Here is a 24,810-nt window from a genome sequence, read left to right as displayed (position 1 = left end):
GATGGCCTGAGCCCCTGGGCCCCTGCGCCCACTTGGGAGGCTCTGGGCTCCAGGCTTCAGATTGGCGCAGCTCCGGCCGTTGCAGCCAGTTGGGGAGTGGGCCAGCGGATGGAAGACCTCTCTCTCTCTCTGCCTTTGCCTGTCCCTCTCTCTCTGTGTAACTCTGACTTTCAAATAAATAAATAAGTCTTTAAAAAAATAAAAATAAAAGAGTCCCGATGGCCAGAGGCTTGGAAAGCACATTGTGGACACTCAGTGCAGGGAGCAATGTCCTTCCCCTTCTCTGCAGAGAACGGTGGGCATGGGAGACTGAAACTTGGCTTGGATAAGGAGATGGGGCGTTCACTGCACAGACACTGAGCACCTACTGTGGGCCAGGCAGGCTTCCAGGCATTTGGAAGACCCTGGGGAATAAAAAATCTCCACCATCTTGAAGCTTTTTTTTTCTAAAGAAACTTTTTTTTTTTTGCTGTTATTTTTATAAAACTGTATAATGGACACACAATAATTACATACATTGACAGAGCACAGTGGGATACCTCACTGTGTGTGTAGACTGTACAATAATCTCATTGGGACAAGTAGCACAGGTTCTATCAGTTGACACTGATCATTTCTTTGTGGTGAGAATACTCAAGACCCTCTGGAAACTTTTAGAAAGTTTTATGTATTTGAGAGAGGGAGAGAGAAAAAGAGAGAGAGAAAGAGAGAGAGAGAGATCTACCATTTGCTGGTTCACTCCCCAAATGCTCCAAACAGCCAGGGCTGGGCCACAGCCTGGTTTCCCACTTGGGTGGCAGGGACCCAACTATTTGAGCCATCACTTGCTGCCACCCAGAGTCTGCACTGGCAGGAAGCTGGAGTCAGGAGCCAGAGCCAGGAATTGAACTCAGGTACTCAAATATAGGATGGGGGCATCTTGACCACTAAGCCAAACACACAGTATGTGGAAATTCTTAGTATCTTAGCAGGTACTTCCCATTTGCCAGGTATGACTCCATGTGATTAGACAGGTATGAACTTACCCAATCTTTACCAAACAAGTACTATTATCCTAAGTGGGCAGATGGGTACACTGAGGCTCAGAGTTGTGAACTCCTTCTAGGCGAAGGCAGTAGGTGGCAGGGCTGGAATGGAGCACCAGGCACTGGGCCCCTCCCCTGTTCCGTCTCTGCACTGTAAGCAGTTGTACAAGGAGGCTGCATGCTAGTTTCTCAGCTTACTGGGGGAGTGGCCGCCTAGCTTCCAGCTTCTACAGAGTCTCCACTCCCAAGTGCCCCATTTCCAGAAAGGAGGACACCTGCCCTCCCTGCCAAGGGCTCCAAGGTAGTGCTCCTCACGGTGAGTGCTCCCCACAGCTGGGCACTGGGCTACGACGAGGCAAGGACAGAAAGGCAGAGCACAGACTGAAGAGCGTTTGTAATCATTTGTTGAATCTAATAGCAAAAAAAATTGGTACCTGTATTCTGAATGTCTTTTAAACTTTTTCATTTCCCTAAGAATTCATTTTCATTGAACTTTACAAAAATAATTGTTATGGGACGAACTGGAAATTTAGAAGAAGAAGGCAAAGTCTGATCCTTCACCGGGGACAGAGAGAGACACTGTTCACAGGAAGTGCACGTCCCCTGGGCTGGAGGGCCCGCAGCGCTGAGAACAGAGAGACCCTGAAGGCGAGGTCTGGGAAACATCTGTGTGGCACTTCCCCTCTCTCGCCCTGCGCTCCACTTCTAGCAGGTGTGTGGGTTTCGGGCTCCCTTGCTGCGGGGGAGGAGGGATTACGGCAGAAGCTGCTTTTAGTTAGTGGGCCCTTTTGCAAAAAGCCAAACCACCCCAGAGAAATTAAGCTGAGCCTCCTGGGGAGTGGTGTGTTTTCCTCCAGGAGCAGGAGAGGGAGAGGTTGCACCTGCTGCAGGGGTGTGGGAGAGCAACATTTGGTGTCGCTGGGGAAACTGGGTGCAGAGGCCAGGGTCTCCCAGCCTGGGCAAGGCTCCCCCCCAACCACAGCTCTCCCTTTCTGAGAGGGAGTTTGAGGCAGGAGTGGCTGACAGTCCCAGAGGAGAGGAGGTGTAGGGCTTGGTGGGAGGCACGAGCTTTGGTCCAAATTCCCAGCTGTGGAGCCGCTGAGCCTTTGCAACTGCTGTTCCTTTGGCCTAACACTTGCCCTCTCCAGTGTTCAGATGTCAGCTGAAATGCCCCATCTTCCCACAGCCCTGTTAGGAGGTGCATATTCACATGTGTGTAAATGTGCACTTGTGAGCATGTGTAGGCATGCGTGTGCTGTATGTAGGTGCACGTGTATCCCTGTATGTGTGTCAACTATGTCTATGGGCACGCGAGTGTACATGTGTGTGTACATGTGTGTACATGTGTGTACATGTGTGTGTGAGGGGGCGCATGGAGAACCAGCAGACCTTCAGCCCTCGCATTTCACAACCCTGCGACATTCACGGTGCTCCTGGAACTGTTTTCTCTTAGCCCCTGATGCTTTGCAGCTGTGACACGAATTGAGTCACTCCTGCAAAGCGGAGGATCATGTCCTGCGGCTGGAAGAGATGCTGAGATTCTTGCGGTGAAGAGAGAGGCCCGGCCTTCCAGGATCTTCCTGACAAATTGACAGGGTGCTCTAGAGGGAAACCAGCTGCTCAGGCAGCTCTGGAACCACATCTGGACTTCTCAGGGCCTTGCCCCCACTTCCTTCACACGGAGGCCCTGGAGATCTGGGGGCCTGGGGGCTGGGTGTGAGCAGGAGATGCTGGGGGCTTCCCTGGAACTGCAGCCCCTTCCAGAAAGCCAGATTTCCCACACTCCCACGCAGGGCACCATGGAACCTTCCAGACTGGGCAGGCGCTCCTAACTTGACCTGGCTGTTTCCTGTTGCGGATCCAGTTTGAAATCACCACAGAACTCCCTCCCCCCAGCCCCAAGAGATTCAGTGACTTCTGCTCTCTGCTCGGGCTATAAACAGGAAATGGAGAGAGCTGCTTAGAAATCAGATCTCATTAGACTCAAAATAGCCACTGTTCATTTTCTCCTGAGATTCTAGTTTCACTTTCCAGTTAGTAGAAGTCGAGAGGGAGGCTTCCCCACAGACCCAGGCCTCCCACAGCCACTGGTCTGGGACAGCAGGACAGGTTGAACTCCCCAGGGCCACCGTGGCCTCTGATCAAACACAGGGAGCCCCTCTTCCTGGAGGAAGTGCCCAAGAAGCCAGTTCTGGGGAGGTTCCCAGAACTCCAGTATCAATTCTTCAGACCCCAGGGCCTCTGTCTCATTCATTCATGAATGCATGCAACAAATTATGAATGGAGTGCTGCTGTGCGCCAAGCAGCAAGCTGGACTTGAACCTGCTTCAGAGACAGAGACCAAAAACTGCTTCCCTAAATGTCTATCAGCAACTAGGGGAAGGGGGACAGGTGCCCAGAGAGTCGCATAGCATCCTGCCTACTGGAGAAGAGCTCACCTGCTCTTTCAGGGGGTCCACACCCCAAAGTCGCACATTTAAACACAACCAAGGCACCTTTCCCCGACAGACTTATCACAGCTTTCTGTCCTTGGCAGGATCTCCTTAGCAAACTCTCCTAGTGGCTCTTCGTCAAATTCTCTGACACGTCTCTCCTCAACACTGGAGTCTACCTGCCCTCCCTTTGCCTATGGCCTGGCCTTAGTGATCCGGTTCTAGCAATCAGAGGTGGGAGAAGTGAGGCTGTGAGCCAGTGCGGGCTCAGCTAGAAAAGGTGACAGAGCTCCAGTCTGACTGTCTCAGGACACTGCCCTTAGGGAGCAGCCAACCTCCGAAGAGCCCCTTGCCACATGGAGCAGCTGGGAGTGGGTGTCCAGCTGGCAGCTCCGCTGAGGCCCAGCAGACAGACAGCCGGCACCAACTCCCACAAGTGGAAGGGGAGGGAGGAAGCCTTCAAGATGATGCTTTTCACCTCATGAGAGATCCTGAGCCAGGACTGCCGAGCAGAACAGAGAGTGAGAGGTACCAGTCACGATGATAACAACCGTGAGTGATGATGACAAATGCTTTTCATTTTGAGCCACCCCACAGAAAAAGCTGTGACCAGTCCAAGGTCCTGTACAGCCCTGGGGCCAGGACGGGGCTCCTCTTGTTGGGTCTGAGATGGTACTGCTCCAACTAAGGAGCCTCCTGGGAATGTGGGTCCAGTGTGGCCACATCTCAGTTTTCCAGAAAAGATACAGGATTTGTTGGTTGTTAATTCAAATGAAAAGCAAACCAGGCAAACCAAACAAGGTATGTGAGTGAATACAGCAAAGGTCAGGCGCACTATATCTCTGGGCCTGCCCTTGAACTTCCAGTTTACAGCTTCTTCCTTGAAGGACAGCCCGCCCATCTACATCCTGGCCTTGAACTACTTCTGCCCCTTGTCCCTCAGTTCCTTCTAGTTCCTTGTATTCTGCCAGATCAGATGACCAGAGACACCCTGAGCTCTGTACATCAATCTATCAGGCCCTTGCGTCAATAAGTTCCTTCTGTTTGGGTTAACACACCCCGGGGTCTTCTCTTTGCCTATTGGCACACACACTCTCTGTTTGGATTAATCCACCCTGGGTCTTCTCTTTGCCTACTGGCACACACACTCATTCTCCAAGAGCAAGTGCAAACTCCTTCTCCTGGCTGTCTGCCCTAAAAACTCCTAAAATTCTGGAGTTAGTGAGGAGAGCAAAGCGTGAGTGCTGGCTCTCTCCAATTTTACACTAGTCACAAGTAACTTGCACCTCGTTTGTAAAAGGGATGACATTTCCATCAATCTTGAAGAGTCACTTCTTGTGAAAGTTAAATAAGATAATATGTGCAAAAACATTTAGTGTAGCTCAGCATATTTAATCAGTGCTCAGTAAATGCAAGTACAATAGAAATATGAATTTATGTACCTGATTTATGGGGCCAGTAAACTGTTTTGCAAAGTAAATATTTTATAAAATATCTTAAGCTCTGTGAGTCATGCCATTTCTTTGCTGATTATTCAACAATGCACTCATAGATACTATGTACATACATGGGGACAGTTGTACTCCAGTAAAACTTTATTTACAAAAACAGACTGAGGGCCAGAACTGACCCAAAAGCCACTGTTGCTGATTCCTACTTCCACACTAATCTGAGGGTTTGTTCCCTGACTCTCAAAAGATGCTTGTTACAATTCCTACCGATAGTTAACACTTTAATTCTGCCAGTAATTACCAGGCAGTATTCAAAACATTTTACAAGAGACTTAACGCTCATTGCCACTCTACACATGAAGAAGTTGAGATGCAAAGCAGTGGTAGCTGGATTCAAGAACCAGAACTCTGGGGCACTGTGCAGCATGGGTTCAGGCCTTGGACAGCACCAAGTCTCCAGCATGTTTCCTGGTTGTTGGTGGGTCAATGTGCATTTGCAAAAGACTTGAAGCCATGCTCCTGCCTTCGTTGCATTTCTGTGGTCATTGTAACTACTGAAACACAGCAACAGTGAATCTTCTCCTTTGACAACTGTGGGCGGTGGGCAAATGGGACAGGCCGAGAGTCAACGACCTCTGCTGAGTGTCCCTCTGCCTACCAAGCACTGGGTTTGAAAGTGGTTCTGCTTTCTTTCTTTACCTGTTCCTCTTCATTGAGTGCCCGCAGAGTGTGAAACTGACCATACATGGCAAAGAAAAAGAAAAGAAAAAAGGAACTGATTTGATGTAATGGGGCTGGCTGTCGCACAACATTGTCTGGTCCTTCAAAAGTCTAATTGGGTAAAGGGGCCTTGGTGTGCCCTGAGCACTGTATCTACATCATGGGGAGCTGCCAAGGCACTGATATGAGTAAAGGCCAGACTCGGGTGCGGCAAAGCAGAGACACCCACCTGGCTGCTGGAGACAGCATGGCCAAATGCACTTTACTGTCCCAGTTGGAGCACTACTAAGAATGAAACTGGGAAAACAAGTGTGTACCTTGGGCCATATGGTCCCCCTGGCCAGAGTCTTTGCTAAGTGGCTACTCGTGAATCCATCATGCCTGAGCACTGTTGCTGCACCCTTGAGAGAAGAGCAACCAGCCCTGCCCTTTTCATTCTGGTCCACAATGGCAGTTACTCCACCATGAAATATTTTAGACCATGTGTTCAGCACAGGGCTAGACCTAAGCAGAGAAAAATCAAGGAAGACTATGCCTGGAACCTGATGCCTTGGTTACAGTCTAGAGTCTTTAGAGTTAAGACTGGCTCCTGAAATTGGACACACCGCACCAAGTTTCATAGACGTCCAGTACTAGGATTATAATGCAAGTTTCTGGTGACCTTTTATAGCTATGTGTTCCAGAGAACTGATAGGTCACCATTCACCTGTGAATGGAGCCCCGTAGAATTACGCAGTATGTAATCTGAACAATCATACCTGGCTAGGAAACTAGTCCCATTCCCCACCAATCAGAACTGGTGTGCCTCAGCAGCCTAAGCCTTAAACAGCTGGCCACCCTCAGAGTGTCTAGCTACTTCCAAAAAAAAAAAAAAATTAGCAATATCCATCCACCCATCCATATAGCACAAGTCATTGATTTGTCCAGGCTTCTGCTGTTAGAGCTCCCTGGAATGTGCTAATAGAAGTTCACCCTCTTCTCTGGTCTGCTGAGAGAGGACTTATGGCTATCTGCATAATGCCAGCCCTTTCTTTTCTGACTAAGAGGACCACACCCTGCCTGGAGACAGGAGAAACTAAGACAACCATTTCCTTTGTTGGGAAGAGCTCTTGTCCTATCATCTCCTCTCACTCTTGGGAGTCAAGGGGGCAGTATTAAATCTTGAGTGTGGTTATTAATCCATAAAGTTTGTGTCTCTGGGTGAAGATTAAGTAATTTAAAGAAAAGATACTGCCTCTGATCCATTTCTGTAATTCACAAGTGAGTCTTACATTAAATGAACTCAGAGGAGTCCAACCAAAGGCTCAGCCACTTATAATGATGGCAGGAATGCAGAGTACATATTGGGGTTAGTAACAAGGCAGGAGGCCTAGGCTCAGGGGGAAGTATGAGATGAAAACAGGCAGCATGTGATAAAGCCAGGCCCAGTAGGGTGACAAAGCCTTCACTAGATGCAGGTGTACAATAAAGATTATAAGAGGATGGGGCTGGCCTTGTGGCAAAGTGGGTTAAGCTGGTGGCACCAGCATCCCATGTTGGAGCATGGGCTCCAATCACGGCTGCTTGGCTTCTGATCCAGCTCCCTGCTAAGGCACTTGGGAAGGCAGAAGATGGCCCAAGTGCTTGGGCTCCTGCCACTACATGAGAGGCCCAGAGGAAGCTCCTGGCTTCCTTTGGCCCAACTCCAGCTGTTGCAGTCATTTGGGGAAGATCTCCTTCTCTATCTGCCTCTCTCTTTCTGTTATTTTGCTTTATAAATAAGTCTTAAGAACAATTATAAGAGTCCATTGCTTTGGACTAAGCTCCTTTCCTAGATCCCAACAGGCCAAGTTAAAAATCAAGATGGAGCCTCCATGCCAAAGCCTCACATCACCACCAAGTAAAACTAAGCTGTTACCTATCTGCCTGAGAACTCAGGATTAGAGAAATAACAGCCCAAATTTCAAACAGACCAGTTTCACTTGCCATGATAATGAAGCTTTCCTGGCCTTAATCCTTACACAAAAATATATATATATTAAAGCAACCTACTGTTAGTCAATTAGCTATTTTTCTATTGTCTATCTCCCTGTCCCCACCTTACAAGGAAAGTAACTTTGAAATGACATCTGCTTTTATTCTTTATTTCTGCTTTCTTCAGCCCTCTTTTGTCTGTAAACAAACTCCTCTACTGGTCCATTGTAACACCTGTTCTCTTTTATGGTATGAAGGGTTGCCCCTGTTAAGAGGAGTCAAAACCAAGGCCAATTAAGATTGTTAAACTAAATTATTGTGGTCTGCCCTTCAACACAGGTGCAGCAGGACTCTTCTGGGGGTGCACAACACAGCATGAGAAAAGGGAGCTGTGCAGACCGTGAGGGGCAGAGGTAGACTCCCTAATTAAAAACCAGAGTTTCTGTCCAGAGTCGGTGGGAACGGAGGTTTGGTGGAGAGGGGAGATGGAGGGAAGGGTGTTAAATTTTAGCCAATTTTGAATTTCAGAAAGACCAGTTTAATCTCAGTTCTGGGAAAAAAAAAGAACAAAACAGCAATTCTGTTTTTCCTACAGAGGGATGTGCCTTGGTGAGAGCTGGATGGATGATAATTCTCCACTTGGAGAGAAAGATGCCATTACCCAGCTGTGGCCTCGGGAAATGATCTGAAAATTCCCACATCTCCTTCCAACATTCAGCAAGGAAATTTTCTCCTGGTAGACACAAAAGGTCTGAAACCAAAACTATCATCAGTTGAACTTCAGCCAACTATCACCGACCTCTCAACTGGGAACTTCCATGAGCAGCTTTCTATCTACTGCTTTAACACTCTCTGCATCACTATAAATACTCTCAGGTGGTGTCAACCATCATCAGTGGCACGGACAGAGCATAGAGACACACAGCTACGAAAGAGCAGAAGTAGCTTGCTGACTGCAGGTGCAGTGGCAGTTGGCCCTTCCAGGATGGGCTGTGGGGCCATAGAGGAATAGGAAAAGGAGCCCATACTCAAGATGCCTTTGGAGAAATCATCTAGAATAGATGAGCAGCAATGTGTGAGTGCTCTATTCACCTTCCAGGAGGCTCCAGGTAGGTAGGTTTGCCAAGCGTCTAAGACCTTCAGCAGATGGCTGATGTGTTGGCTTTTAAAGTCAGGGACTTCATCACTTGTTTGGAAAATGTCCTTCTCTTGATGTCCTCCCTTCCTTCCTCTCTCCCTCTCTCCTTTCTTTCCTTTCTTCCCTGTCTCTTTCTCTTCCCTCCTTTTTAAATTATACAGAATACCCTTAAGGTTGACATCCACCTAGAATATTGCCTTAATGCTCATTAATAAAGCCACTCATTTTACAGATGGGAATGCTGGGGCCAAGAGAATCACACAGACTTCCTCAAAGTCCCACATGGAATGGCCTAACTGGGGCAAAGCTCAGGCTAGTGGTCCTTTCCCACTCAAAAGTGCTGACTCCATAAACTCACGTTTTTGTTGTTTTCCAAATTAACACAATTAACACAATATCTTAGAATCAAGTGGCTTGGTTGATAAAGTTGTATTATGTAGTCCATTTTACAAAATGAATTGCTCAAGAAAAAAGAGAGAAAATAGACATTCAGTAACATATGCCAGAATGAGTCCTCTAATTTCATGCTATTTTTCTCGTGACTTGATTTCCCCATCTGTTGTGTGTGTGTGTGTGTATGTGTGTGTTTGTGTGTGTTTCAATAAACCATTCTCTTGTAATGGGAAAGGAGAATGAGAAGCAGGAAGACAAGACTGAACATTCCTCACAGGAGTCCTGCAAAGGAAGGTGTTCGCATCTCACACAGGAGGAAACTGAGGCTTGGAGAATGGACATGACTATTTATGATGCCTCAGCTGGCCCCAGATGGACTGGCGATTTTACTTTGTTCCTGAATGTGAAGCCCACATTTTTTCTAGGCCAGCAGAGTGGAGGTAAGGATTCTGGTCTGGGCCCCGCCTGACCCAGGTACTTCTGTGCTGTTGTTTCCAACACTTGCTCTCCATTACAATCACCTAGAGCTATTTAGTAGCTACCCCAGGCATCCACCAGACCTATTAAATCAGGAGCTCTGGGGTGAGGCCCTGCTATCATTACAGTTTTTAGAACACGTCCCAGATTCTAACATGCAGCAAGCAGGCAATAGAACCAACAGCTGCAACACGGTGCTTGCTAGAGGAAGTAACGGACTTCGTTAAAAGTTCACCTGACCCTGCAGTGGGTGCCAGGGTTTGAACATGGTTTATCCCATCCAAAACTCATGCTGGAAGTCAGGTGCCATTGTGGTCATGCTGAGAAGTGGGACTTTAAAGAGGTGATGAGGGGGCCGGCACTGTGGTGTAGCGGGTAAAGCCGCCGCCTGCAGTGTTGCATCCCATATGGGAGCCGGTTCGAGACCCGGCTGCTCCACTTCTGATCCAGCTCTCTGCTATGGCCTGGGAAAGCAGTGGAAGACGGCTCAAGTCCTTGGGCCCCTGCACCCACGTGGGAGACCCAGAAGAAGCTCCTGGCTCCTGGCTTCAGATTGGCCTAGTTCTGGCCGGAGTGAACTAGCAGATGGAAGACCTTTCTCACTCTACCTCTAAAATAAATAAAATAAATAAATTAAAAAAAAAGAGGTGATGAGGTCACTAGGAGGGATTAAGGCTCCTCTCAGGAGACTGGGATAGGTCTCCAGTGTGTCAGTGACTTCTGCCCCCTTGGGGATCAATTGATTACTGAGAGCAGGTTGTTGTAAAGCAGGCTGTCCCTCGTGCTCTGCCTCTTCTGCAGGAGCTAGCTTGTCCTTGCAGCATCCGCTGTGTTCCCCCGTTCCCATCCCCCTGCCAGGTGCCGCTGCTGTGCCCTCAGCTTCCCAGCCTCCAGAACTGGCAGCTACATCAACTTCTTTCCTTTGTACATGGCCCAGTCTCTGGCATTTTGTTATAGCTGCAGGAAACGGACCAATATCGGTAGGAAGGTGTCTCGGGTGAAAAACAGGCTCATTCAATAGAAAAGAGAAGGGGGACACAGCAAACAGAAAAGAAGGGAAAGTGAGGCCCATCTGTCCCTGAGTGATTCTTTTCCCATGAAGGTCTGCTTGTTCTCTCATGCTAAGCCACTTCCCAGCTTGCATAGACTAAATCCCTGAGTCTTCCAGAGCTCACCAGGGAGTCCGAGCAGGAGCCAGCTCGCCAGGGCTCCGTAGGCAGCCTGACACTAAAGGTGGGAGTGCTCCATGGAGCACCCCATCTTGGGGTGCCTGTACATTACATCACCTCCCACTCTGTCTGAAAACACATTCGGGCACTAACTTCACTCAAGCAACACAGCAGGAGCCCAATCAGCTCTGGTCTCCACCAGCGACAAACTGCTTATGCTACAGACAACTCTTTAGCCAGAGCAGATGTTACTTTTGTTTGTTTAAATAAGCCCCATCTTACTGGGAAGCTTAAATTTGCTGCTGATGTGCTCAATTCATTCCTTATGAAAGGACCAGTGTGACAGGCACCTGGTGCAACAGCCAGAATTTGAAGTCGCTCTTATCTGTGTTTGAATTCCAGCACTATGTCTCTGCTCTTACTTCCTGTGGCTTTGAGTAAGTCACTTTGTATTTCTCAACCAAATCTTTGAAACGAGGAACTGGGACTTTTTAAGAGGCTGCTAAGAGGCAAGGCAATGTCTCTGAAATTTTAGCCACAGTGGGCATGACATCACATAACACCAAATCGCACAGCAAGCAAATTGTTAGCACTTTGATTCTCTTTCATCCCATCAAATCATATTAGGAGATGGAGACATTTTTGAAACCTAACTTAACTAGTTCCTCCTTTTAACAGTGGTCTCAGGCCACTAGACACACTATCAGCCAACTGTATGCAGTTGGAAATTAATAATGTCGATTTACATTTATTTTGCTTTAGTTTTATAGCATGGGGTGCCTATTTAATGTAGTACTATAAAATTGTCTTCAAGTATATGTAAGCCAAAGTAGTAGGTTAAAAATATTAAGTAATGGTACACACAGGTTGGTATATACATAGGGAAAAAATAACATGATACCCCAAAGTCCAAAGTTTGGAGAAAAATTAAGTTATGTGACAGCTCCTCACAAATGTTTAGTCAGTGTTTCAGGGAAAGTAGAAATGACTGAGCCTATCCTTGTTCTCAGGTTTCGAATAAGCTCTTTAAGGAATGGAATTTGGGGGCTGGTGTTGTGGTACAGTGGGGAAAGCCACTGCCTGCAACATCAGCATCCCACATGGGCACTGGTTCCTGTCCCGGCAGCTCCACTTCCAATCCAGCTCCCTACTAATGGCCTGGGGAAAGCAGCAGCAGGTGGCCCAAGAGCTTGGGCTCCTGCAGCCCACATGGGAGCCCCAGAAGCTCCTGGCCCCTTGGCCATTACGGCCATTTGAAAGAGTAAACCAGTGGATGGAAGAGCCACGCCCCAGCCCCACCTCTCTCTCTGTAACTCTTTCAAATAAATAAATAAATCTTCAAAAAAATAAAAAAGAATGGAATTCGAGTGGGCAGATTCTGATGTCATGGACAACCTGCTCTGAGTGCAGAATTTATCCCCCTCCCTTGCTCCCAGGCTGACCCAGGCTCAGAGACTTGCAAATGAACACAAGCTGGAACAATCATCATCTTACATTTGGTTAGTCTGTAGGTAAAATTAAAACAACAAATAACACTGGATTGCACTGGTTTTTGATGACAAGCCTTGGGAAGAAGGATCCCTATTTCATCATTTCTTTGATGTCAAAGTGCTGTGTTGATCATTATTCTTGGTAAAATTAGGAAATGAATGTCAGAGAATATCACCATTGGGCCATATAACCTCAGCAATTTGATGAAAGACTAAGGGCTAGGAAGGGAGGGAGAATCACATTTACATTTAAATAGATATGGGCTTTGCTTTTTGTTATTTTTACTAAGAAGGACCTGAAGACCCAGAACTATTCAATTGTTGACTACAAATTTTTGGTTTATTTTCCCAGGAATGATACTTGTTTTTACTATGAATCACGATTGCACAGAGTTCCTTAAAACAAGACATTGCTCATTAAACCTAAGAAGGACAGACAAGAAGAATCTATCGACTATAAACTGTCATAGGAAATGGATTTTTTTTTCACTTGAGCTATAAGTGAACCCACCAGCTTTGTGATAATCTACTATATGCAAGTCATGTGAGTTGTTCCAAAGCAAAAGCACCAGATTCTGACATTGGCTTTCTGCTTGTAGCCATTTAAAACTAAAAATACCTCTAACAGATTCAAATCCAAACACAGTGCAAAGGCTCATTCTTCCAAAGAGTTCAAGAGACTTTATCTTTTGTTCTGCTTCTGCCATTACCTTGCTATGAGCAAATCCCACCTCCACCCAGGACTCATTGGACCGAGCCATAAAATGGGATGAGAGTCAGACACTCAAATGCCAAAAAGGGCCAGGCAGGTGACATAAACAAAGGGATCTGGGCTGAGTAAGATGACAGGCAGCACGGTGGCCATGGTGAACAATATGGCATGGCTCCTCTGAGAGTAACAGCCACTAACAGCTCCAGGCAATTGCCAATCAGGAAAAGAGAATTTGAGCTACCAAGACAAATTGGAAATCTTTCAAAATCAAACTTCTTTTCATATATTATTACCAGCAATGAATAGAAATGATTTTTAAATGTGTGCAGGTAAGTGAGCATAACTGTGGGGGCAGATTCAGCCCGTGCATAACCACACAATGATTTCTGTCATACACAGTCTCTTAGAGATCCTGTAGCCTTAACTTCTACGTGGCAAATCTTTCTATACTGTCCATAAAGTGGCCAAGTTGGCACTGTGTAAAGCTGGAGAGCAGCTGGGGCTTGGAGGCTGTTGGGGAGACAGCGTGTTCTATTAGTGGCTACAGAGGTTGAGACTGCCTAGATCCAAACACATCTGCACAAGTCATAGGGCACACTGCCCCTGTTGGCAGGTAAGACACGAGTGAAATAATAATAATGCCATCAACAATAACAAAGCCACCTTGGTTTTCAATGATGGGTATGCCACTTCTAAACTTTCTAGAGTTGTTTTGTTTGAGTTGTTACCTATTTATTGATTTTTTTATGGACAGGAAAGGAAAAACTGTCAAAGAGAACAACAGAATTCCTAATGCATACACAAGAGAACAATTATGACTTTACTCTCTGCTTCTGCTTTGGTTAAGAAAGTGCTGCAGAGATACCTCCCAGCCTCCAGAGGGCAGTATCAATACAGAGCAGTTGCTTGAGTAGGTAAAGGTGCAAAATAAGAATTGGTGGTGTTTTATCTTTCTTAGTGTTTTTGTCTTTTCTTGTTCTGTATCCAGCCTCAAAGGAATCCCCACACCACTTCTGTGATATGGAACCTTCTGTGTGGCAGGAAGTAAAGAGAGGTAAACTTGGAATAAGCTTCCCTCCTCCCACCCCCACGCATCTCCACATCAATTTTTGGCTCTTCTACATTGGCTAAGGTCCCTACTATCTCTATAACTCAGTTTCTCAAGAAAAGAAGGGTAATAGCAATTATGACCTCAGTGTTGATGTAGGATTAAAGCAAACCTTATCTTCCCAGGGGGCATGTCTAGCCTACTTTGGGGGTACTAAAGAGTGTTCTCTTACAAAGTTCTAATTTTCTCATCTAAATTCTTCTACTGTAGAGTTCATCTGGTAATCTTTCACCTTCCATAATGGGAAATGATACCCAGAATAGAATCATTGGTTTGATTGGGATAGAATCATATGGAATTATCACACTTCAACATTATTGATCTACAATATGGCTATTCTGTGTGGTTCAATGTATACAAATGCAACCACAAACCCAAAGGAGGGCAAAGCAGCCTTTCTTTTTATACTGGCTCTGAAACACACCTAAAAAACTCATATTCTTTACAACAGAGAAAGGTGAGCTTTTTGGAAGGGGGACAGACATATTTTCATCACAAGTAAACTAACACTGGGTATCTACTTCCAGCATACACAGTGCTTTGCATAAACACAATCTCTTTGAACCTCACAACCACACTGGGGATATATATAAACACATAACTCTCCACAAGCTCCAAGGTTTGTCCCTATTGGTGTGGCCAAAGCTATGGGATGCATAATGTGCTGTCATGGTTCTAGCCTACATATTCACACACTAAAGAGTATTTTATTTAACATGGAGAACAATGTAAAGAAATATGAATCAGACACAACATAGTTCCACAAACACTCAGACCAAATGGTTGGGTACCTAGAACCACCACCCAGGTCAGGTACTCCCAGCAACACAAAGAGTGCCTAATAGACTGCTCTATCTTAAAAATTACCTTTCATGCATGAAGACATCCAAAAAATCCACCATAAAACCCCATCAGATGAGAATGCCCCAAATGGATTTCATCTACTCTACATCTTCAAAAAATACAATCTTCTGTGACACTTCTACAGGTGGTATCAAATCTGTTCTCTGTTCATTTTTTTCATACAACAAACTTTGGAGCTTTTTTTTTGAGAATCTACTATGTACCAGGTCTTATTTGAGGCCAGGGTGGGCAAACCACAAGCCCACGGGTTAACTTCAGCCCACTATAAGTGAAGAAGACCATATGCTTTCATTTATGTGTTGGATATGGCTACTTTTCAGCAGTGCTGAGTAGTTGGACTGAGATCATTTTGTCCACAAAGAAAACTATTTACTATGTGGCCATTACAGAATAATTGCTAACTCTCTCCCAGGTAAAGAAGGTATGGCAATGAACAAGAGAACCGAAGTCGCCATCTATCTCTGGATACCCCTTTTTAGAAGACTGCATTGGATGGTCCCTTATCACTTAACCCAAGGGGCAGCCCAAGTCTGACCTATGGGATCATAATCCAGGCTACACAGGTAGGGGCTTGCAAGGAAGAGGAAAAAGTGTGACAGGTGTGGAGAGAGAGTTGTAAGAGGGAGCTGGAGAGAGATGCTGGGAAATTGGATTAGTTAGTGTAGAAATCAGGCAGCTTCCAGCATTCCCACTGAGGTGTACCAAATCCCACGGGCCACACCCCCCATGCATCAGAATCACCTGGAGACATGATTAAAGTTGCAGGTTACTGGGCCCCACGTAGGAACCTGAATCTGGGCTCCAGAGGTATGGCTGAGCTTTCATGCTGTTAACATGGCATCCCCCAATGATTCTGAAGCATGCGCAAGTGTGAGAGACACCACGCCAGATTAGGGTTCAGTTTTAGTGAGTGGTTGAAGACGCTCCCAACACGGTCAAGCCCCAAGTGCACTCCCAGCAGGTGAGAAGGGGAAAAGAATAGGGCACAGACACACAAAGGTAGATGCAGCGAAAAGGCAGTTTATTGTCTATTAATACTGTACAGAGGAACAGAGAGAAGCTACAAGTACAGCATCAGTTGTTGCTGGCAGTGTTTTCTCAGAAGTCAGTTTTTGTTTTGATTTTCATCTGAAGGAAACAGGACCGTCAAAGTACACTTCAGGTTACAAAGTACAGCAGCTAGCCCAGCAAGTCTAATTCAGAGGAGACACAACAGACTCCCACCCCCCGCCCCCACCACCCAACCACAAATGGGTGTATGTACAGAGATGTCACTCACCCCAAGTGAGCTGCTAAAGCTGAAAATTCCAACAACAACCTACATTCACGGAAAAGCTGCATCAGACACAACATTTTCTGGAACCCCTGTATGATTTCACCTCTCCTAAGTCAGGAGCATGAGAGGAAAAAAGAATGTTCCAGAACCCTGTCAAGGATAAGAACTCTTCCCACTCACCAGAACAGGATATCACAGAATTAATCGGAGCTATATGCCAAATAAGTTCAGGTCAGGCATTGCCTGGTGGCCTCTTGGTGTGTAAAAGTGTGTTGTTGCAAAACCAAGTGGCTGGATTGCTCCCTGCCCACCTAACCTCAAAACTGAGGTTTCCTTAGTAATTGGACTAAATTGGCCCTCCCTCAGCACCTTCAGGCAATTAGATACTTCTTTCATTTTTGCAGTGGTCTCCATGATGGCAATGTACACAGCTAGGCTTGAGCTGGGTTTGTTGGAGGGATACTGTGATGAGGGCATGACAAATATTTCCATGGGAACCAGAAGAGTTAATTTTTCTGGAAATGGAGAGTGTTTATGACCTTGTCATGTAGGAATGAGGACCTTGAGCTGTTAGGGTAGGGAAGGATACTGCCTGCTAAGACAGTCAAACAGGAGTGGGCGTCAGAACGGACGCTGCAATTTGATCCATTCTGTCGGGCAGATAGAGAAACAGGTGGAGGTGAAGATCTTGGTGAAACTGAGTGTGATCAGGGTGGGAACACAGGAATTTGGCAGAAAATTGGAAAAAAAATTAAAAATTCTAAAAATTCATAATCTCTTTTATGGATGGATAACAACAATCTTTTCCCATCTCTACTCAACTCTGGAACTAAGACACAACTCCAGTGATAGGTACAAGGCCAAAAACACCTGGCAAGTTTTTGAATTGGTGGCTCATACATTTATGCATAGACTGAAAGTGGCCAATCCTTGTGACTCATCATTTCACAGGTATCACCAATATCACCAGAGTGAGTGGTCCCTTCACTGCAAATGCAGCAATTACTCCCTAAATATGTGGAAGAGTTGGACTTCAATCATTGCTAGGCTTGGTTTGCATTTACAATACCCATCTCCTTCCAAAAGACTATTAGTTTTGTATGTATTTTTGAAAGCTATCAAGTTTATCTGATGGCGGGTATAGAAAGGTTAATCTTTTAACCTCAGTCTGTTTGGAAACACTGGATTTCAAGCAATGGCAGTACATGGCCAGGTCAGAGGACCAAGATCTGGGAAGGTGCTGTACAATGCACCGAAAGTTACCATCATGGAATGGAGAAATAACTCAGTCAAGGGTGTTTTCAAACTGAAGCTCTATAATGCATATAGATTTCATTATAAAAATATTATTCCTTAAAAAATACATAAATGTAAAATATGCCTTTTCTCTAGCCACTCCTTCCTTCCATCCCTATCATGCTACTTATCCTAGACTACAATAAATGGACATAACCCCTTAGCTACGGCTCAATCGTACCATTGAGTCCACGTCTCTTGTTTTTTTTTTTTTTTTTTTCCAAGCAATGCCAATTGGGCTTAAACATATGCTCCCAGCCCCAGATGGGGGATCCACAAGTTTACTTTCCCCACAGTGGGACGCACTGTGAGGGAATGAGACTGAAAGAAGTCATGCGTTTTAGGTGGCCTGCCCCAGGAATGTCAGAGTGTGGTTTTGCAGGCTCAGATGGGAACACAAGTGTGTTCAGTTGGAAGAGGGGCAGAAGGAAGGCCCAAGCCATGCCCAATTTAGCCCTTCTGGGCACAGCTGCAAGGTTCTGCCTCAAGGCTCCTGGGATGAAATTCCCAGCTCTGAGGAAAGCTGGCAGGAGTAGGGAAGAGAATGTTGTGTTCATACAGCTTTGGAATACAACTGCGTTTTTTTCAAAGGACAGAAAGGAAAAACATAAACAGTGATGCTAAGGCAAACTGTCAAATGGCACATCAGAACTCTTTTTGTCATTCATTTTGTTAACATCACAAGGCAGGTACATTCTGTAAACATATATGCCATACAGTACATTAACCATAAGAACATGAAAAGGAAGCCACCCTGTACTTCTTTTCTTTCTGTATTTCTGTTCTTTCACACCAGAAGGACTGCCTGAAATCTAGGGAGAATGTTATGATTCATGAGATACACTTTGCTCTTGATAAAAATACAATGACTTGCAAAAAACAGCCCCAGGTGACTACTAAGAGGCAGTATGAAGGGAAGATGACCATTCACACCTCTACCTGTATAAACTTATAAAATAGTCACAAAATATAAAAAAGTCATTAATTTCAGGAAACATTTTGTCTTCCTGCTTAGTAAAAGATTAGAACATCGAAAAATTATTATTATTTTATTTTTTTACAAAAGTTAAGGCTGTCCAGATCTTTGCTGCAGAAAGTCTGCAGTCCCTAAAATTATAGATGATGTTTCCTCATTGACAGCAGGTGTTTTGTGCGATAATTCTGACCTTCTTATGTTAGACCAGAGGGGAGAGGGACAGAGGCCTACTTAAGTTATAGAAAAATTACCTGGGAGAAGTTGGTCTAAAGATCTCCAGGGAAATTTCCCTTTGAAATGTTCAGACTATGATTTTTATCCTATACCTTCCTACAAACAAACAGTAAATACTTTGGTATTTGTTGAAATGGGAGTTGTATTAAGAACTCTGCCGAAGGTATGAAAATACAGACATCTAACGGCATTGTGCTCCTACATAAAAGACCTCCTTTTCCTTAGAAAATGCAGGGAAGTTTTTCCGATAAAACCAGAGATACCCCATCTGCCTCATTACTTGAAGTTGTTTTGTGATCTACCCCAGTTACTCATGCTGTTGCTTTGTTAGACGATCCAACAGCTCAAGGGATAATTTCTGGTTTTATCCACCTACACGGATTCAGTGTTACCTTGATGAAGAAACTGAGGAGCTCCCAAAAGTTGCATATTTCTAAAGTTTCTGAAATCTATGTCTTAAATATGCTGAGAGTCTGTGGTTTCAATAACAAACATCCATGTTGCAAAAATACAACATGAAACTGCTTAACTTGGCATGGGTTTTGTTGTAACCTGACATCGAAGGAGATGAGAATATTTCTACAAGGAATAGACCCTTTATGCAGTGAACCTCTCCCGTCCATCCACTGATGAGCACAGATGACTAAGCGTCTAGATTTTAAGAACAAACAACAGAAATCCTCAGTACATTTTCTGCCTACGTGCATCTGTGTTTTAAACTGGGAGGGTGAATGCTTTTTCAAACAGGAAGACCTGATACAGTAATCTGAGTTTTGCCTCCATCATTGTATTTTCTCCTTGCTCTTTTGCTACCTATTGGTTCACTGAGAGTAAACAAAGGGCAATTTTCAAGGGTGTTCTGTGGTCCCTTGAAATGAAACTCTGTGGGAAGGGAAGAGAAATAAGCCATTTTTTCACATTCGGCCTCAACATTTCACTTCAGATATGGTAGTGTATCTCTAGGAAACTATACACACAAGTGTGTGTGTGTGTGTGTGTGTGTGTTCACTTCCTTCCATAAAAACATGACCCGAACCAAAATAATGTATTTTGTTTGCATGTAGAAAAGACATATTTATCACAAGGAAGTCAAATAAAATTACTAGGAAGGAGTCAAATCAAATCAACTCTAGAATTTGAGTCTTCTCAAAACCTTTGAATCATTTCAAGTTTGCTCAGGGAGCTTGGGCTTTTTGGGTTAGGCCAGAAGGGAATTCCCCAGCCCCTCTTCTACTCAACCCCCAATATTAAAGTGACATCACTGGACATTGTCAAATCACTGACAGGCAGTTATTTTTCCTTATATAAGGAAAATAATATAATTATGGGTAAAAGAGGTACAAGGTGGGGGGAAAAGTTTTCCTTAGTTTGTCTTATTGCACATTAAAAGAAAGAAAAAAAGGGTACAAAAGTCATCAAGAATTTTCAGGATATTTGGGGTTAAACTTTATCATTCTAATCATTTAAGGATCTTCAATTAAATGCCATTGAAAATCTACTTACAAGCAGATGAAATATTCCTCCTTTCCCTTTTTCTCCTCTATTTAAAAACTGCCCAACTATTAGCTAAAAAATATCATAGTTTTGCAACTTCATTACTGATTCTTTAATGAGTCTGGTTATGTAACTAAATGCTTTGCATTTTTGAAGGGGGTGATATCATACATGATAAAGTTTGTACAGAGAGAATGCCAACAACAGTAGGAAGACTGGCGGTCACAATCACAGCTCTGTCTACGTTTGCATTATCCAGGGTAGTTACCTGCTGCTGTGGGTGACATTACAGTCTCCAACCCTAAAACTGCTGGCTGAGCCTGAATTCCCCATTATGAAAGGAAAATAATGTGAACTATGCAAATATATTTGCATATTCAGACGAACCTTCATTTACTATGGCCACAGATAATTTGAACAAAAGGAGTGCACCTTACTTCAGAAACCATTAAATTGTAAACTGCAGTATTTAATAATAAAATAAGCAGAGCATCCTAATTCATTCAATGTGCTCATCATTGTTCTCCTTGATGCCCATAATTACTGATGAATGAGGGAGGGTTACCCACTGGTGATTTAGGTCTTAGGCTCAGTGCTGTAGTTAGGGGTGCAGATCATTTTGTTCATGAGTAATCAGCTCACTTATGGAAGAGTGTGGCTTTTCAGGAATTGCGCTATCCTGGAAGACACATTCTGTTTACCAACAGTAAGCCCAGGGATCCTAAGTCCCACCATTCCACTCACTAACTGTGCTTTTAAAAACTCATATTAAAGAGTTTTAATCCCCAAGAAAAAATATAAACCACGGTAAACTTTCAGATTGTTTCTTTCCTAAATAGATTATGAAAATAGATTGTCTAGAACAGTGAAATATTCTCCTATGTAGATAGGTTTGTCTGCATGTCATTTCAGTGACTGTTTGCATGATGCTTAAATGACCATTTATTGAGGAAAATTATGCTGAGAGTAGGGAGATTTGTAGGCATTAAAATCAAGTTTCTAGACAACAGGGCAGTTTTATTTCACTGCAGCTGTTTAGGTGAACCTGATGTTTCAAGAGAATTCCCTCACTCATTCAGAACCAAGCCACAGATGGGATCACTTGTTTTCTCTTCTTGAACTTTGTTGTTTACACATTGGTGATAAAATTATTCATTGGTGATAAAATTATTCATTCTGTGTTTGCTGAAAGTGTTACTAACTTTGAGAAACAAGCAAAATATGCCAAAGTCCCTTTCCAATTAGTATAAATATCATTTCAAGTCAAGAAATGAAAAAATAATAAATATAGCACTGACTTGAGCAAGATAAATTAGATGAATTTAGTTCGTTCTGTAATAAAAATCTCTCATGGTAACCTTCTTTCTCATTCACTTTCTACAGAAGTTAGACTTGATATAATGTATCATGTTACATGTTTTTTGGAACTCTTTGGGAACACAGATAATTTTCTGCATGATTTCCACAACTGACTCAACATCTGGGCAAGTAAGTTAAAATTAAGATAGCTCTTATGAAAATCAGTTAAAGTATGACATCTTTATTTCATTACTATATAATTATTATTTTACTCAACTCCTTCCCTTTGGTTTTACCATACACATGGCTGATGATTTTGGGGGCAGTGTTAATAATTGATTTCAAGCACTCTTTATTGTGTTCTAGATTAGAAAATACTCTTGACGTTTCAGAATCTCCAGAAGTTTAAAAAACAATCCTTTGAGATGTTCAGCCATCTGCCACTCAGCCAGTCTTTGAGGAATGGATGTAAGTACTTAACATTGAGAAGACAGGTCATTCTTCATCCTTTAACCTTTTTTTTTTTTTTTTTTTTTTTTACATTTTTCAACTTTTCTCGAAGGGCAGTTAAACCTATCTGTGGAAGCTACCTGAAACATTCTCTTTCTCATGAGGACAGAAAGAAAAGGGTACAGAAGCGAGGCTCTATAATCACCCGGGCACGCGAGATGAAGAGTTAACGCATTACAGCACCATCCAGGATGAAGTGGAAGCATCGCAGCAACCACTGTAGGTCAGAAAAAAGCTATTTTAGAAATATGATCACTGCAGAGATACTCCTCAAAATGATCCCTTCATTGAAAATAGATTAACATGATCAGAAAAATCATGACAAAGAAAGCAATATAAAAATTTACATTTTTTTGAGAGAATAGAAACAAGGCTCATGGATTTGCCTGTCTACATTTGGAGATCACTACTGATGCTTAACACAAGGTTTTGTTTCATGTCCTTAGAAAATTTAAAATGGTGCTTCTTATAGAAAGGATTCATCGGTTAAACCATAGAAAGAGAGACAGCTCTGATGAGCAGGTTATGGGATCAGTCCTTACACTTCTGCCGTGATAAGCATTGGGTTCTTTGCTTTAACATCAATTTCATTTCCGTTTTCACAGAAGGAAAGCCAGAGATGCACAATACTGTAATCTGGAAGCTTAGGTAAGGCAGCTAAAAGCATCGCCCTCGATTGCACAGACTAAGGAAGGTCTGTTTTTGGCTACATTAGCAGCCTGCTAGAGCCAACAGCATTTTGCCACGCGAGATGTAAAAACAAAGATCCACAGCGAGGGAGGCAAGTGCTAAATCAGGGACGTGGCGGTGTGGGTTGTCTAGGTGATAGGAACAGGCTACGAAAGCAAAGCCCCCGGTGCCAATGGGTTCAAATCCAGTCAAGTGAATTAAGGCTACTAGAGAAGTGGCTGATCTGAAGAGTCCATTCCAATCGAGCAGTCGGGAATTGATTCGCTCTTGAAGACACAAGGAAAAGCTTAGAGGAAAAGCAAGTTCTTGGGAGGAAAAAAAAAGTGAAGCACACACATGCACGTGGTCTCTCAGGTGAGAAAAAAGGAAAACATGAGAGAGGTCAAAGCAATCCAACTGCAAGGCAAGGCAGGCGTTTGCTTCCAGTTCACAGTATTTGCAGTTAGTGGTACAGTGAGGTCTACGGGAGTGGTGGAGAGGACAGAGTCTGCCCGGAAGAAAGGGGGGGAAAGAAGTCACATGACAACACAGCATTGACAGCGCTTTTTCTTTTGGGTACCTGGGGCCGGCTCTGTAGCCAGGCTCTCTTCCTTCCCTTCTGGGGATGAGGGCTCTGTGGTGTCTGAGGCCGGCCTCCCAGACACAAGCTCTGCGGCGTTGCCGTCGATGGTGGACACGTCCGTCACTGTCTTCTCCCTCAGCGACTTCTCATCATCTTCGTCGATGAGGACCAATTCGGCCTTGATGGTTTCGTCATAGCCTAGCACCTTTTTAGTCTCTTCTTCATCCTCGATATTTTGGTAGCCCATAAAAATCATGGTGACGGGCTGATCCAAGTTGCCCTCCGGCCCTTCGGCACTGGGGGCTCGGGTCTGCTGCCCTGGGTTCCCAGAAGCATGGTCTTTCCTAGATCTCTGGACCATTTCTAACTTGGCTTCTTTACAGAGCATGTGTTCCTTCGGGTGGCTGAGGCTCCCGTCGGCAATCACAGTCCTTTCGGCCAAGGGCCCTCCTTTCAAGCTTGATTGTCCCGCCTTCTGAATAAGCTCTTCAACATCCTTTGCACTTAACGCGTGCACTCCGTTTTCTACTATGGTGCCTCCTGAGTGCACCTCATACACTACTTTGGTACCGTCATCATAGACCTTGACTCCTCTCTGTTGGACCCCCTCTGGGCCAATGGTAGATGTAGAGAGAATCTTGGTCTCTCCTGTTTGTTTGTCTGTCTCCACATTAATTTCCATGGCGTACATAGCTTGAATGAAAACAAGAGAAAGGAAGTGCATGTTACAACAAAAAAAGCCAGTGAATGGTTAATTGCCAAACAGACAAAAAAATAAAAAAAATAAAAATAAAAAACGAGGCTCCATGCCCTTTCTATCCTAACCGCCAAGCATCTTGCATGTTAGAGTGAGGTGCACGTTGTGGACAGAGGTGATCATGTATGTGTCTCAACACAGCAGCTTAACAAGCACTGGGAAGACAGGTGTACAGAGACTGCCTCTCAACAACACTCATACTTTTAAGGAGCATCTGCTAACAGCTGGCCACAAAAGACATTAGATCGAGGTGTAAGGAATTACAGGGAGGCTGCAGGTTCACCTTCCTGGAGGGCTTCCTAGGCTGAGAGATAATTCTAAAGCCCTTGAAGAAGATGTGTCCCAGTTACGAAATCTTAAGAACTTTTCTTTATCGCACGTTCTCCCATTTTTTTCCCCCTACATTTCCTTCAACTGCTAATGGACAACACACGCTGGTTTCCACGGGTGGAACAAGCCCAGCCTCCACTGAACTATAAAACCTTTGCAAAAGTTGAAAAGGGAGGAAACCATTCATCCTCTGTGCTCTGTGAGCACCTGTCACCTCGCTCAGTTTCTAAAACAAGAAGCCAGAAAAGAACTAGAGTAGCACCAGCCTACGGCACTGGACGCTGAGGATGTTGGCCACAGAGGGCTGTTTTCTTCTTCCACGCTCACAGTGCCACATCCTTGTGAGTCGGCCTCATCAGCTCTTCCCCATCTGTCTTCTTTCTCTTCTGCTGTCACTAGTGTGAGGCGCTCACGTCCCCTTCCCTAGATTCTGGGAAGAGATTCCTGCTGGAGA

General features: G+C 44.5%; 1 protein-coding gene and 1 long non-coding RNA gene across 15 annotated transcripts in view; one reads left to right on the top strand and one right to left on the bottom strand.

The window, feature by feature from the left end:
• The window catches only part of PALM2AKAP2 (PALM2 and AKAP2 fusion), a 593,877-nt gene that overhangs the window by 173,944 nt on the left and 395,123 nt on the right, over window positions 1-24,810 (bottom strand). For 7 of the 13 annotated variants that reach the window (XM_089299869.1, XM_089299779.1, XM_089299809.1 and 4 more), the window contains 1 exon segment: window positions 23,267-23,962. The exons of 3 other annotated variants lie outside the window; for them this stretch is intronic. In XM_089299869.1, coding sequence (XP_089155995.1) covers window positions 23,267-23,962 — 696 coding nt within the window. 13 annotated transcript variants of the gene reach the window in all.
• Window positions 560-17,254, top strand: LOC149128850 (uncharacterized). 2 transcript variants are annotated; one of them, XR_016211290.1, is made up of 3 exons: window positions 560-8,690; window positions 9,390-9,552; window positions 12,601-17,254. It is a non-coding gene; the product is annotated as an uncharacterized LOC149128850 (long non-coding RNA). The 2 variants fall into 2 exon arrangements; XR_016211289.1 differs by having other exon boundaries at window positions 1,221-1,737; window positions 8,177-9,552.

Source organism: Oryctolagus cuniculus, chromosome 1, assembly GCF_051225735.1.
Source record: "Oryctolagus cuniculus isolate XC-2025 breed Fujian yellow rabbit chromosome 1, ASM5122573v1, whole genome shotgun sequence".
In the NCBI taxonomy this organism is placed as follows: domain Eukaryota; kingdom Metazoa; phylum Chordata; class Mammalia; order Lagomorpha; family Leporidae; genus Oryctolagus; species Oryctolagus cuniculus.
The sequence above is the reverse complement of the archived record's forward strand: the minus strand, read 5'-3'. Positions and strand labels throughout refer to the sequence as shown.